Genomic DNA, 16840 nt, shown 5'->3' on the forward strand with positions numbered 1-16840 from the left:
AGTAGAGTAGGTTTTATGTTATAGGAAGACAATCGAGATGTTTTCGCAGTGTGAAGTCGCGAAAGACGTCGATAATGAACCATCAACACATCAGCATGAGCGCTGATGAAAAGCCTCCGTGTGATTTGATTGACAGAGCATGTTTGCAGCCGGGACGCTTTTAGCATCCCGTCTAAAAGAAGCCGGCAGAATTATTTGGACGATGAGAGAGAGGCGTGCTGCGCGTCGGCTCACGCTCCACTCTGCTCGCCGCCGTCGTCTTCATTCTCAGCCGGCCGGCGACCACTTTCACACGTCACAATCACAATCCGACGGACGATTCTGCCGACCCACCGCGCGAAATAAACAGCCGAACGTCTATCCTCTCTCGGGACAACCCTGCACGAACGGATACCATAGAAAATAACTAATATCTGGTCGAAAGTACACTATTCAGTTATATAAGTTTAAACAAAACGGTTTTTATCTATCGGGCGCGCGTCCGCGATGATGCGACTGACAATATTTTTAAGGATTTATTTTTAGATAGTTTGCAATGCGCGTCGTAATTCGCCGGACCGTCGATCGCTAATAAAACCTGCGTCGGTTCTCGCAAGGACGATGGCCACTGCGCCCGTGACGACATAAAGTGCCTCTCGCCGGTCGTGATGCAGCCCCCCGAGGAGCCTCTGCTGGTCTCCTGTGCCGAGGGCCAGCCCCTTCTCCTCGCCGTCGACTTTCCCTCTTCCGGGGACGAACCTTATGAATTTCACTGGTGAGTCGATCCTGCATTATTATATTATTGTTGTTTTTCCAATTTACATAATCCGTGGTGCATTTGCTTGGACACCGATCTGACGTAGCGCTGTACTTTTGGATCTTTCGCAGAGCTGGAACTTGTATACGAAAATATGTTGGGTGCATGTCATAAGATTTAGCTCGTTCGAAAAATAAATATACTGAATTTAATAATAGTTGTGTTCGAGACGAGAATTTATTTCGGAAAGCTTCGCCGTACCATTATTTAAATATTTTACCTACACCATGACAAGCGTATAAATTATGTTATAAGTTATAACACTTATAACAATTCATAGATACCTACCTAAGAAATCGTTAGTACCTACGTGTGTAGGTAACTACATACTTTTGGAAAAATCATGACTATACCTACAAGAGATTAAAATAATAGTCGTAAGGTAACGAACAATGTAGATGTATTAGTCGTGGAACCCTCGTGTGTATTTATAATAGCAGACATACCAGTGTATAATTTTGCTCCATTTTAAGAACAGTTTGCCGTGCCGAACGGATTCATTTGCCTGGAAAAATAAATAAATCGTCAACTTATTTTGAGGCGTATTGTTGGATAACATTAAATATAATGTACATACATACGTCATGTGATGTTAGATTAGTAAATGCAATAAACAACATACGAAATAATTGTAGCATTTGAACAAGACGTGATTCCCAATCGAGAGATTTAAAGATAGGTACGAAACTATTCAAAATGGCGCTGAAGGCATGGACAGCTGCTAAACGTCATTTGCTTTCTCGTCACAACATTGCTATATTATTATTTTATAAACTATTTAAAGCGTAGATAATATGTCCAGCCGATACCCGACTTAATCTTGAGTAACAGGAGTGGAGATGTTTCAATTATTTTTTGATAGAATTGCCAGAACAAAATATTTACAAGTTGGCTTGAAAAATGATTAATCTCGTACCTACCCAGAGACATTATAAAAAATTAGAACTAGGTCACGGCTTTTCAAATTAAATCATGCTAAAAATGTTTTATTGCGATTTGTAATTAATAATACAACTATACGGTAAAATGCAATGCACAATCATCACGTTTAGAGTACCTACCTGTCTAGGTATTATTAAATATAAATAATAAATCCCATTATGTCCAAAGAAATTAGATTCTGCTTATAATTATGTGTCTGGGGGCTTTTGAATTTATGTAATAAATACAATTATTATTATGGAATTATTAATATCCGTAATTGCCCGGAAAGATTGTCAAAGTTTACCAACCACATTAATAATCCTTCACAATATTGTTATCTTAAAATCTCTTGGAAAACAAACGAAATAATTACAAGATAAAAAGAACTTTTTATATACCTACAACGTTTTTAAATTTTCTGTTGAATCATATAAACTTGACTTGACTAGATTAAACGATCAAAAAAATTGTACTTACTTGATATAAATAATACTGAAATGTCATTTTGACAATTCATATCGATTTCCATAGTAATGCACGTAAATAGTAATAATTTAGTTGCTAGGACCCCAGACCCCCTATCAACCAATAATAGTGGATTGGATTACGGATTTCTTCTGAAATAACTTTTCATACAAAACAGAATTAACTGAAATAAATTCAATTCTACTTAAAGATGGCTAAAAGTATTAAAAGAATGGATTGGCATCGTATTCTGATATATTCTAAAAGTTACAAATATCTAGCTAGTCGGAAAGTTAGTTAAAAATCGATTGCAAGATTTGTACTGGATAAACAACCACCGGAAAAATAAGAATACAACCTAATAAAAACGTTGTAAAAATGCGCAAACTCCACCATTGTTATTATTTTAGAATTTCACTTCAATGCCTACCTACACACGCGATACCTACAGGTTAAATCGAGCACATTATCAAGAAATTTGGTACCTACCCACTTACTTAAAAAGATATCTAATGTTAAAAATCGAATTTCCTATGAAATTCGAGAGATTCTGCGACATTTTATTTTACAAAATTACAATACATAATAACACTCTTTGATGAGTCACAAGCAAAAACGATCCTTAAAATTATATAGATATATATGAATACCACAATAGCATTTAATAAGTTTTACCCATTATAAACTACGCATTTTCCCACTAATTATATCGAAAATATAATCCATATAATCTAATAGGACTACAAGGCTAATTTATTAATTGTAAGATTATCTGTCAGAACAGGTACGAGACGAGCAAACGAAATAATAGTTTTATATATTTGGAGTATTTTCAAATATCGAATTTGGCATCTTAGATAATAATAAATGAATGTAGATTATGACGTATCGTGTGCTCGAGCACATTATTAATTTAAATAAAAAAAACTATAGAGAATAATATTGAAATTATTGTAATAAATTGTAATCAATAATTAAATGCGTTACTACCTGCATCATGATAATATTATTATGCATATGTATATAATATTTTTTCTTCAATCCTATGTGGATCTTGGCCGCCTCACAAAGATATTTCGTAACAGTTTTTTTACGAGACATGGGTGTTAGCTACAAAACCTATAACATTTTTTGAGAATATCTCTATTTCATGATGATACCAATAATACTAATAAACTAGCAAAATTCGTAATATATAATAGGTATACCTCAGAGGCGAGGACTGCATGTAGGCTGTTAAGATTTAACATAAATAGTGCACACTAAACTTTGTCAGTCATTAGTTTTTAAAATTCAATTAAACCCTACCTAATCCAAGCCATAGTAGATAATGGTCAGGAAATATTCGTTTAGGTATCTATAAAATATTTAATAGTATGCCATTAAACCATACAACTAACCAGCACTATCTACACGTTGTAGGCTTAGTTCAATGAAAACAAAAACGTTTGACCGATAAAGTTTAGTCTGCACTATTTATGCCGGATCTTTACTATTATTTATCTTTACTATGAATAATTGCACATTTATTTTGCCCTGCTATATTGAATAATCAGCGTTTGCCGGCTAGCGAAACAGCTGGCTCTGCTAGTAATAATAATTATTCTTTTTCGTCCATGTCCACCCCTTTCCTGGAGCATATGGACACCACACGGCGCCTCCAAGAATTCCTGTCGTTCGCCAGCCTTCTTGCGTCATTCCAGGTCTCATGCCAGTATCACGTAACTCCGCCGTATATTTATACTCTGTAGATACCATGTAGGTAGATGCCATCAAGGACGCCGGAATACTGGTTTGTTTGAAGGACAGGCAAGCCAGGCTAAAGTTCTCTTTAGGCGTCCGCAACACGTGGCCCAGCAAGGTCCAACGTCGCCTCTTCGCTCTCAGCGTGATGACAGGCTGCATGATTTGCTCTATTTTCTTCTCGTTACTTTCTTTCTTTCTCGTCAAAGCAGCACCGTCAGAATGCAAGCATCGATTAGAGCTAGGCGATGGGTAGACAGAAGCGGCTCTTTGCATAGACGTTTGCGGCTCTTCAAACATAAACTCCAATTTCACCTCATCTCAAGCAGCCTTATAACGTATTAAGAAAAATGAAGAACAGTTTTGGTGAACGTTTTCACCAGTTCAGAGCAAATAAGACTACACTAGATTTTATCGTACGTGCTCTCAAAATAAATGTCGATGAACTTAACTTAACACCGTTCGACACAGATGCTGGTTCACTGAAGTTGCAGTTAATAGATTTAAAAAGCAAGGAATTGTGGAGCAACAAATTCACAGATCTGACTAGCCGCTTGAAAGAACTCGAAAGAGAAAAATTATAAAACAACTGCCTAAAATAGAAACAATAATAATATTTGATACATGAAATAGTTTGTCTGAAACATAAGACGCGTTAAAAAAATAGCTTTTGGTATTCTCACAATCGTTGGCTCTACATAATATATATGCGAATAAAAATTCTCATCTATGAACCAAATAAAAAATAAACTTAGAAGCGGAATAACGGATGAAAATTTACAATCATGTATTCAATTAAAAATAAGTAGCTATTTGCCAAATGTAAGTAAGGCTATCAAAAGCGATGCATAGACGCCGGTCTAATTCATTTTTTAATAAAAAAAATCTTGAACCTCCCCCCCCCCTAAATCCAAATAAATATGTATATTATATATGTATGCGGCTCTCTGGTACCTTTGTTATCATATTTCCTTGAAAATTTGGCTCTTCTCACTTGACAGACTGCCGACCCCTGAGCTAGGCGATATTTGATTTTAACCTACAATCGTCCAAGCACTTAGCATGAGTTGAAGCCATTCTCATTCGGATAGTGAACTTTCTTTTCAAAATGCAGTATCTCAGGGCTACTAACTGGTCTACACAGCAGTGGCGAAGGGTGCATGTTGGAATAAGGCTGTTGTAGGTAACTGAAAAAAAAACAGCCATATTTTTTTCATCTTCAGTATTTTACTGGTACAATATTTACTCAAGTAACATAAAATATTATATTTTCCTTTTTTATAAAAGATATTTCACTAAAAAAGTCGACATGGATAAAATAGCTATTTTACAAAAAAAGTTATGCCCACAGAACAGATTAATAAATATAATTCAGATAGGCTATATCCCAATACACTACATTTTGACGCCCGGTTTTGAATGTGTGAGTGTCCTACGAAAATGAACCACACATTATAGACGTGCAATAATGTGTGTACACACCAATATTGAATGAGCGTCAGTGCATAAAACGAGAGCAGTTGTTAGAACGAATGCGAACGCGTATTCTTAAGACGTGTTTAAGTTTATCCCATTTTCATCCACATTCGAGATCGTTCGCCTGTTTCTCTACACCCGTTAGGTATTTCAGTTCCCATTATTTCTGAGTTTCCTGGTTATGCCCAGGGCTCGAAATGGACCAAAGCGCACCGGAACGCCGTTCCTGTTGGTGAAATCGGTAAAATTACCGCTCCAATATAAAGCGAAAAAATAATTTAACCATTTGTGCTACATACCTATGCCATAACAGAAAATCTAACACACTTATTTTTATGAAATACACATAAAATTTGATAACTGTCTCTGGAAATATCTTCAGGATACTGTCGAGCGCTCCGGTTCGTAAACTTTTCCATTTCGAGCGCTGGTTATGCCGAACAGGGAATCAAACTTGCGGTAAAAAAAATTGCGGCTCGAACTTCTTGTGCGATTGGCCAACCGGAACTTGCCTGCTGTGGGTAGATAGGCTTTATTACCAAAGCATTACTCGTTTCATATAAAATATGACGTAGGTAGACTGTTGTCAGACGCCTCAAAAAAAAGCCATCAAAGTTCATACAAACATACTTCGGATTGTACCAAGCCTTTTTTTGTATTTTTTAGTAAAAGATTCGATAGACAGAATGAGAATATATTGATATACAGTCGAACTCGGTTATTACGATCTCGGACATAGCGGGTCTCGCTATTAAACAGTGGAATGCGAACTATTGAAAGGATCTATCCTACTGAAGTCATTAGAAAATTTCATCAATAATTTCCGAGAAGAATATGAAAAAGTTGAAAAAGTGGCAACTGATTTATCAGGATTATCCTTTAATAATGAATATGGCGAAACTCGCAGACAATAAAAAAGAAAAATGTTTTTTATGAAAACAATGAAGTCGGACATGAATTCAAAGTAAATTCATTTTATGTCATATGTGATTACCTACACCAAGGCAGAACTATCTCAAAGAACACAAACATATGAAATAGTTATACTTAGAGCCTTTTCGAATATTTTTTTTTATTGGAATCTATCAATGGAAGAAAAAAATAACGCTATAAAAAAGTTGATGGATATTTACAAAGCGGACATTGATGTTTGTACTTTTGAAAATGAATTTGACAATTTTTTAATATTTCTTTAAAAAAAACAAGGACACTATTAAAACCACACCAGACATCGAGCATCGACTATCGAGCCGCCAAAGAAATGTCTTGCACATTCCTAAATGTAGTTTCTGTTTTAAAGCGTGTATTTTTTTTTGAGAAGTAGTATGGGAGAAGAAAGATTAAATAGTACGGCCATTTTGTATATAGAGCAAGAAATTTTAAACCGAATTGACACTGCCAAAATAATTGACGAATTAGCAAGAAATAAAGCATTTTTTTTAAATTTTATTTCTATTACATTTGTTATATTTATGTTAATAAATTAATGAGAGTTTCTATATTGTATAAATTTTTTTTTTTTTTAACTTAAATTTGGGGGCCCCGAAATTTTTACCGCTCAGGGCCTCCGCTTGACTTGATCCGCCCCTGTATGTAAATCTTATTACAGAACAATGAGTCCATTGATTCAGGGAGAAATATAAATTTCTGTTGGTATTTTTTACCTCTGTAGTGTTTTTAGGTTATTTTAAATATAGATTTATTAAGGTAGGTAGGCTTTATGTTATTGATGAGTGTGTAGTTAAATCACACCAGTCTAGATTTTCTTTCCTAGTCTATTGAAAAAGAGCCTCTCGGATGGTTGGGTGACTTTCATTCTCGACACATGGCCGGGCCAACGGTGTTTTCCGTACTTTCACAATATGTGAGGCGTCCAAAGGATCAGCTTACAACGCCTACAATTCGTGGTTATACATTCCTCGCCACATTCCAGGCCAAATTTGTTGCATTTAGAAAATGTGCGGTGTCATACTTTCGACGTGAAGATTTCTTTACTAGACTGTATGGCAGTTTTATATTAGCTTTTGTTACTTATTAAATTTTATAACTTTTCCCTTGTAAATTTTCAGTTAAAGCACACATAATTGCATGTCGACCTCAGCTTTGGGTAACTGATCCTGAGACATACCCAGTCATAAAAATACCGATTCTCCACATCCAAACGTAGGGTTCTATAATACACCCGATTAAGATCCGGTGTGATACGGGGCGGATGTGGTGTGGTGGGGCCATTTACTTCAATTCCTCGCCACATACCATGTCCACCGCATAAGATTCCGGTGACCCTTCTCAATAATATGTTTCTTCCAAAGATCTCCACCTAAACTTTAGACTTTATACCCTACCGATTCAAAATCTATTGGTCTAAAGAGGGTTTTATAGAGATTTATTTTAATAAGCCATTAAAGTGTTATATTATAATATATAATTTTAGATTTTCCAAAAAACAAATGCACACGGGGCTTTATTTTTAAAACAATCAACGCTTTCTTATATTGTCTCAACTTCGAGTTAATACAATAATAGGTATATTGTATCTTTTGTATAAGGGAATCGTTATTCGATAGTAGAAAGTCGAAAGGAAAAAATTGACAGGAAACTAAACGCAGTGACGTTCCGTGGGGGTAGGCAGTTACTCAAAGGGCGGCAAACCGAGGAGAATCATTTGATATAATATTATATATACATAACTACTTAAACTTAGTAATAACGAAAACATATTTAGGTACATTACAAATTCAGCTCACTGGTTGGAAACAAAATGGATTAATTAACATAAAAGGTTTAACAAGACTGTATTTTTTGTCGTGTACGCGATGTCTAGTTTAATTCCATTGCCCTCCGACGTCTTTGGTGTCCAGAAACGACTAGTGCACGGATTATACAAAATACTGTATAAAAAATGTGGCGGCATTTTGGCGCTGTCCAGGGGCGGCATTTTGTCTAGGGACGTCACTGACTAAAAGTCATCGAAGATACACCGTTTCTAAAATGTCAGATAAAAGTTCTGACCGATATTGATCCTTACGACATTTTCATATGTATTATGTACCTATTAATATATCGAACCCGAGAAATAGAAGTGAAACCCGGGTCGCAAAAACCGATTCCCGTGGAATAGTACAAAACTCTTATCAATTAGAGTGATCGACATATTTATCAAACCACAACAATCTACATGTCGCGTATTTTATAAACTGGACATGCGCAACTTCGTGTAGGAGGTGATCTACTATCCTATCTAGTATCAAAACTAGAAGTGATCTACCGCACTATCCCATTTATATTCTTCAACGTGAACAGACGTATTATATTAATTGACTGAAAACAACTTTAAGAACACTTAACTTTAACTTAAATTACTTTAAGGGGGGACATGTTCAACGTAGGTCAAAATGTTCAAACACGCACGTTAACATCATTTTACTCCCTACTTTAATTATTGTCTGTTAATTTATGTCTACGGCCGTATGTTGTAGCTTAACTACAGGGGAATGCCAAAAGAAATGGCGTATTTCAAAAAATCACTACCTTATTCTTAGGTCAATAATTGTTATAAAGCAATCATTATTCGTAGGATGTTTATCACACTTGAATGGTCAAAGACATAGCTTATAATTAGTCTCTTTAGAATTATCTTCAAATGTGTTAATCTTGCCCATTTTTTGAATAATAAAATGCCTAATCCTTGTCAAATTTGGGATCACAGAGATTATCAATATAATTTTTTATCGTAAATATTTCACTATAATAATGTCGACATAAATTATACTAATGGTTTTATAAATGCGTTTAAAAATCAATAAATGTAAAAAATCTTAACACCACTGCACAAGCATGTACTGAAATATGACTATATTCTAAAACATTAGAGCGAGAGGTTTAAAAGAATACTATTTTATGTAATAAAAATACTTTATGCAGTCATAAAATGTTTAAAATAAATATAAAGGATAATAAGGCTTCAAAATTACATAAATAGATTATCTACAACGTTTAAAGAATGTCCAGGATCATGCTTTGAAAATGGAATAAAAGCTCCATTTTTACCTACGCTGAGCATGTCCGCCCTTAAGAACACTTGTCTTTCACCATTACAACTAAATACTCAATTTACCTACATCGAGAAAATGACAACTTTTGGTCTTCTTTTGGGCAATCATCGTCAAACCTTCCTCTACTGTGCAAAGAATCTACTGCACGACGGTAAAGAGAAACTACGCTTCAACATAGAACGTGGGAATTCACATCTTCTCTTTCTCTCACGCTTGTGGCAGACTGTAAGTGATTCAATACAAATCACGTGATACGACGAGATCACGTGGGCTTTTCCTCATGGTTTGAAAACGATTTTCACGTAAGCTGGTTAAGCCAGTGACAAAGAGTGGAGATAGGCTGTGGAATTCCGATATAAACAGTACACACTGAACTTTGTCAGTACTATCCATACGTATTTGTTTTCATTGAACTAAGAATACAAATGATAGCAGATGGTATTGGTTAGTTTTTTTAATTCAATTAATAATTGCAAACCATAATAGATATTAAGTAAAAAAAATATTTTATAGATAGAATATTTTTTTTATTTTTATTGTTTGGCATAATCAAATTTTAAAAATCATCTGTAATTTGTGTTTTTAGTTCAATGAAAACAAATACGTATGACTGACAAAGTTTAGTGAGCACTATTTACGTCGAATATCCACAGCCTACCTCCACCCTTCTCCAATGGGTTAAGCAAGGAAATAAAAAATAAATGGTTAATGTTTCCCTTCAAAACACCAATGCAATTATATTACATTACAACTGAATGTACTTACATTTTTTTTAATATTTTCACGCTTCAATTCCTAAATACATGCCTGCGTTGGACATGCGTTTAACTCAACACTAATTTATATAATGATTCAATAAAGCTCTTCCCTAAAAAAAGTTTTTGGTGTGGCTTTAAATCAATAGCCCGTAATCCTGGAAATGCATTATTCTACATAACATCTACAAAAATAACTTTGAATAAAAATAAGGTGTAGTTAAAATAGTGTCATGTTTATTTGGAGTTAAGAACGGAGCAGTTTGGGCGCGGATTCAATTTGGCACCTTCAATTTGGCACCACCTGCGACTAGTCACACACTACACACTCTCCGTCAGCTGGTTCTCGATTTCAGTGCTCACCAACTTTTTTCACGGAAGTCACGAAACACTATATCAAACGTATTTGTTGTCATTGAACTAAGACTATAATGTGTAAATAGTGTTTGTTAGTTTTTAAAATTCAATTAAACCCTGCCAAATCCAGGGCATAATAGTCAAAACATATTAATTTATCTATAAAATATCTAAAACTATACCATTAAACCATACATATTTTATAGATAGAAGAATAATTGTATCGATTGAGGTTTGGTTTTGGCAGGGATTAATGAATTAAAAAAACTAACCAACACCACATGACTGTATTCTTAATTCAACGATAACAAATAAGCATGACTGAAAAGGTTTTAGTAGTATTATTTTGTCGGATCGCCCATATCATAGGCACCTAACCTAACCTAAACCATTATGGTTTGATTTAGGTAGGTTTTAATTCAATTTTAAAAACTAACCGTCACTATCTGCAAAATGTCGGACAAAAACAAGTATTTGTTGGTACCTATTAAAAAATATGAATAAATCTTTTGTATCATTTTAAAAACTAACCAACACCACCTGTAATTTGTATTCTAAGTTCAATGAAAACAGATATGTCGAATCTTAACAGGCTACCTACACCTCTTGAAACTGGCCGATTGTAAAATGTTCGCGGCATACAGAAGAATTTTTACTAGTAAACCCGCACTTTTTCAGACTTTGAAATTAACGTATGATACACATTTAATTTGAAAACATAACCAGGTCAAAAGTTAGGTCTCCAAAGGGTTTTATAATATGATATTTTCTATAACACTTTATGACGATTCTAGTGTTTTTTTAGTATGGGTGAATTGGTAGCCATAGAAACGTTAATATTATACGCTGAAAGATGGCTACTATAAACTCAGTGACTTTCTATGGGGGTAGGCAGGTTATGCGTTGCATAGGGGCGTCGCATTATTAAGGGCGCCTTAAATACTTTGAAAAATGTCGGTTTTTTGTAAAGCGAACAATACGGTTGCTTCATTGGAAAATATCGACTTCTTAGTTTACAAAAATAATCGAAACATAAAAATCCTGATAACATAACTATTGTTGTATTGTAATCACGGTCTGTCGCTCAACTAAAATTGTCACAGGGGTGCTTCCACACCTCTTAATCTCACCTAACAACCACTGTTTGAGAGTAAGTTTCATGGAAATTGTCTAATTCTCATTAGGTGGTGTGTAATGTGTATGTTTTTTTTTTTGTTTATTTGTCTATTTAAGATATTAGACGAAAATAAATAACAAAGTCGTTGAGTAGGTACTGAGATATCCCGGGTCCTGTGGTTAGTTCGGGATGTTAGTAGGACCCGGGATTCACAAAATATTAAATTGTTATCTGTTTCATGGTAGGATTAAATGAAACTCGTTTTATTTTGGTCGATTTATATTCTTAGGTTACTCATGTTAGTTACACTTCCAAATGTTTTATGATCTTAATTTTAGTTTCGTTATTAATAATTATTGTCGTTCACAACTCTTAAGGCTATACCTTAGTTGAGGCATGGTCTAAAAAGATCGTGGCTAGGCGATGCGCGGATTGCGGGTCACGGGTGCAAATGACGCATGCCGAACGAAATATAATTTGTCATATAAATCCAACATGCATCCATTTAATGTTCTGTTTATTGTTCTATTAGTAACAATAATAATATATTTATTGACATATTTTCTTTTTCAAGTAAATGGGTATCGTTTTTAGTCATCTTTACACGATTTATGAATAAATACCCCCGTCTCCATCACGAAACAAATTGACGTGTTCCCAGCTAGACGTTCTCTCTCCGAATGCCAGCGAGTCCAAAATTTCGTCGCTCTTATAGTTGAAAATTATTTGCCGTTTCACTGATGAATCGTGTTAATCTATGGCCTTTCACTCCGTATCCCATTTTTCACTTTCATGCTCGATTTGTATTTGTTTTTCTACTCCCGAGTCGTGAGGGCCGATGCTCACTCTTTAAATGGCGACCCTAGACTGACTTTTTTTATCGAGCAGTGTTGCCATCCTTCCCTTACATACTCCTTATTATTCTTATTATTAAATTCCTTTGGCTTTCGTCTCTTTTATTTGGCAAATCACATTCTTCTCTGACATACTATTATTATAATTAGATACAATTCTTACGTGCTAAGTGCATGTTGAACATTTTGACAGTTAATCAAGTAATTTTTGATGCACGTACGCCCATTGTTGACTAGGAGGTGACATGGTTACACCTAATAATTACGTAATTTAGACTATCGAGAGAAGCCTAATAATCATGGGTGTAACAGTACCTATGTGCAAATGTGCAGACAATTCTAAATTAAAAATGAAAGAGGACGGCATTCAAAATAATAATGTGCCGCCCCTATACAACAAATAGCCTGTCTGCCCTCGTGACGTCACTGATCATTTCACAAATAAATAATGAATTTTCAACATAAAGAATTAGCAAACAGTCGAAAACGTAAAAGTGTGTATTATCAATGCATGTATTACATTTAAAATAAAAACATCAAAGAAGATGACGCTTTTTTACAATACACGGGTAGAAAAAAATTGTTGGAAAATTAAATTTCATCAGAATTTACGTGAAATTTTAAGTCACCTTACGTTCGTCGCGACATTGCCATTCTGGGCAGTGTTGACCTGTGTGTCCCTGATAACTATCTTAGAAATAGAGACCATCAGTTGTTTATTCTCCCAAGGTGCAGAACCAACCTGCCACTGGTAATGCCAATTGGGAGGGCGATAACTATGTTCAACGAAATTGCTTCGGGTGTTGATATATTCCACCTACGTGAGAATGAGTTTAGGTGGAGGTTGTTTTATAAATTCTTAAAATAGGGTCTGCCTAACTCATCCGGTGTACTTCCTTGTACCTATCTAATTTATCTACTCATCTATCTCTTTTTTTATGTAATACTGTTATATTTATATATATTTGTTTCTAAATGTCATGTTGTGAACGTCTTATACTTATAATTTGTAATGTCCACAATATGTTAAAAAAATAAATAAATTGAAATTGAAATTGAAAAATTGCAAACTGGTTGGAAAGCTCTGCTATATCCCAACGCAGTAGCGTCCACTCATTTTTACGTAAGATCTAATTCCCTGAAGATCTGACCGCGTCTTAATGTACGATGACGTTCGTAATGTATTGATACAAACATTTTAAATAGGTAAACTATTTTTTTATTCGACGTATAAAATACAATATTTAAGCATAATATAACACCATAAAAACATACGCATTAGAAAAAATCTAGAAAAATATACAAAACCGGTCGCTAACGTTAACGAACGTCACTTCAGTCATGTGACTATTCGTCGTAATTAGGTACAGTGCAGATGGATACATTGGTAAAGCACATTTACCGGAGTCCATTTAAGGCACCATATTCCGAATTATTTGTGTATTAAAATGAGTAATCAATACTTAAAACGGTAACTTTACATACCATAGGCACCTAGCGGAAAAATGCGAAGCTTGCAATTTGAGACATTTTTTTGATAATTTACAATTTCAACAGTATTAATTAATAAATACGAGTATGTACCTGAAAACATTAAAAAGTAAAATATTTTTTATTTTAAGTCAAAGATAAATTACAATTATAAAAAAAATGTTATAAAATATGAATTTGTCACTTTATTACTTAAATTTTATGGTAATATTTATTATTAAAATTTAGTTTATTAAGTTTTTTATGCTTAACCTAAGAGATTTTTGACTAACTCATAATTTAAATAAGCTATTGAAAACATTCGAAGCTACAGAGGCGCTGACTGTGATACGGACCACAACTTATCGATAGCAACCTTTAGGGAAAAACTTAAAAAGACAGCCCACGCAAATGCGAAGACGAGAGTGAAGTACCATATAGAAAAGCTGACAACTCCAAACGGAAGAGATAGCTACAGAAAAGAGTTAAAAAACCAAATCAGAAAACTCACCGAAGGAGAAGCCTGGAGTATCGATGAGAGGTGGAAGAGACTAAAAGAAGGAATGGTAAAAGCTGCGGAAGTCTCGATAGGACTGGCACCCAAGAAAGTAAAGTGCCCTTGGTACGACGACACTTGCCGACAAATGGTGGAGGAGAGAAGAGCAGAAAGAGCGCTCTATCTGCAAAATACGCAGAGCGAAGAAGCACAGAAACGATATAGCGAGACGTGCAAAAATGTCCGAAAGGATCTGAGAAAGTGCAAACGAAGCTTCATCAAAAGTAATTTTGAGCAGATGGAAGAAGAAGCAAAACGAAATAAAACTCGATCATTCTTTTCGAAAGTGAGCTTTGAAAAAAGAGGCTTTCAACCTAGCACGCTACAAATCAAAGATCAACAGGGTCAGATAGTGGCAAACAAAGAGCAAGTGCTAAACATATGGAAGTCCCATTTTGAAAAATTACTTCAACGCTCTGTACCAGATGAACCTTTGGAATCGCCAGAAATCGCGACAGCAGAACCTCTTATGCCGCCACCAAATAAGGCAGAGTTGATGGGAGCACTGAGTTATTTAAAGAATAACAAATCGGCAGGAAACGATAATATTCCATCGGAGCTTCTCAAGCATGGAGGAGAAACCTTTCTTAGTGCCATGCTTGAGCTACTGCAACAAATATGGGAGGAAGAAAAGATCCCTGAAGAATGGAAAGAATCACTGGTCTGTCCTATCTTCAAGAAAGGGGACAAACTCAACTGTGCAAACTACCGTGGCATCTCTCTTCTTCCTACTGCATACAAAGTTCTGTCGAACATTATTCTCGAAAGAATTCTACCATATGCCGAAAACATTCTTGGTGACTACCAATGCGGCTTTAGACGAAACCGCAGTACTACCGATCAAATCTTTACACTGCGCCAAATCTTTGAAAAGAAATGGGAATACGCCCAAGATGTACACTGTCTCTTTGTAGATTTTAAAACCGCATATGACTCTATTGATAGAGAAGCTCTCTGGAATATATTGAAAGAATTTGAAATACCGTCAAAACTTATAAATATAATATAAGTATGCATGGACGGATCCAGAAGTAGAATTCATATGCAAGGTAGTATATCAGAATCTTTTAAGGTGACAGCAGGACTAAAACAAGGCGACTCCTTATCACCAATGCTGTTCAACTTAGCTTTAGAGAAAGCCGTTAGAGAAGCTCTGAAAGCAGAAGGTGGAGTTACCCTGAATGGGTCCCATAAAATATTGGGCTACGCAGATGATTTGGTGGTGCTCGGAGAATCTGAAGAAGAAGTCAGAGATATTTTCACTCCTCTGGAGGACACAGCGAAAAGGTTGAACCTACGAGTAAATGTGGGAAAGACCAAGTATTTGAAAATGACAAGAGGCATTGAACCCTCTGGAAACATTGGAATAAGAAACTCCTCGTTCGAGAGAACCTCTCTCTTCAAGTACTTGGGCTCCAACATTACCTCTAAAAATGAAATGTCCCTAGAGCTCTCTGACCGACTGAGAAGTGGAAATGCAGCGTACTTCGCGCTGAGTCGTCTGTTCAGGTCCAAAATGCTGTCCATCAAAACGAAATTCCGGGTGTATAACGTGGTCATCAAGCCAATCGTCATGTATGGATGTGAAACGTGGGGTTTAACAGAAAAACAAGAAAAGGCGCTCCAAGTGTTTGAAAACAGAATCCTCCGGAGAATACTTGGACCCGTCAATGAGAACCACCGGTGGCGCATCCGCACAAACGCTGAGCTCTTCGACCGATACCAACCTAGAATCACTAATATTCTGAGGTCAAGAAGGCTCAGATGGGCGGGCCACGTTGTACGATCTGAAAGATCTAGAACTCTCTATAGGATTTACAAAGGCACACCAGCTGGCACTCGACCTCTTGGCCGCCCTCGACGGAGATGGGCGGACAACATTCAAAGGGATGCGGAAAGGCTGGGGATAGTCAACTGGGAAGAGAGAGCGCTGGACAGAGATGTCTGGAGAAACGTTGTGCAGTCGGCCATGGACCTGAACGGCCCCTAGCGCCAGTTTAATAATAATAATTTAAAAAACATCGATTTTTATAAAAATATAAATGTGTATAACTTGACATCCTTTTTATTTATATCATATATGCATTTTCGTATTTTTCCGTTAGGTGCCTCTGGTAGGTAAAGACATCGCCTTAACAACTCTATAATTCCTATAATTCAAGAATACCTACACAATTTTAGATCGAGCATTATTTGGGAAACGCTACTACATCACACTACCTATAACCTTAGTGATAGGTAGGGGGGCCCCCAAAAGATTCTGGCGTGGGGT

The 16840-nt window shown here is 35.7% G+C and overlaps 1 protein-coding gene across 1 annotated transcript in view; it reads left to right on the forward strand.

Moving 5' to 3' along the window:
• Positions 1-263: 263 nt before the first annotated feature.
• LOC147079460 (uncharacterized) overlaps positions 264-16840 on the forward strand; it is a 179382-nt gene continuing 162805 nt past the window's right edge. The window contains exon 1 of the mRNA XM_085941231.1: positions 264-754. Within this exon, the coding sequence (XP_085797357.1) occupies positions 648-754 (107 nt within the window). The 5' untranslated portion in view covers positions 264-647. The remainder of the gene's footprint in view (positions 755-16840) is intronic.

Source organism: Rhyacophila brunnea, unplaced genomic scaffold, assembly GCF_057557595.1.
Source record: "Rhyacophila brunnea isolate RB1 unplaced genomic scaffold, BYU_Rbru_1.0 scaffold_1, whole genome shotgun sequence".
Lineage (NCBI taxonomy): Eukaryota > Metazoa > Arthropoda > Insecta > Trichoptera > Rhyacophilidae > Rhyacophila > Rhyacophila brunnea.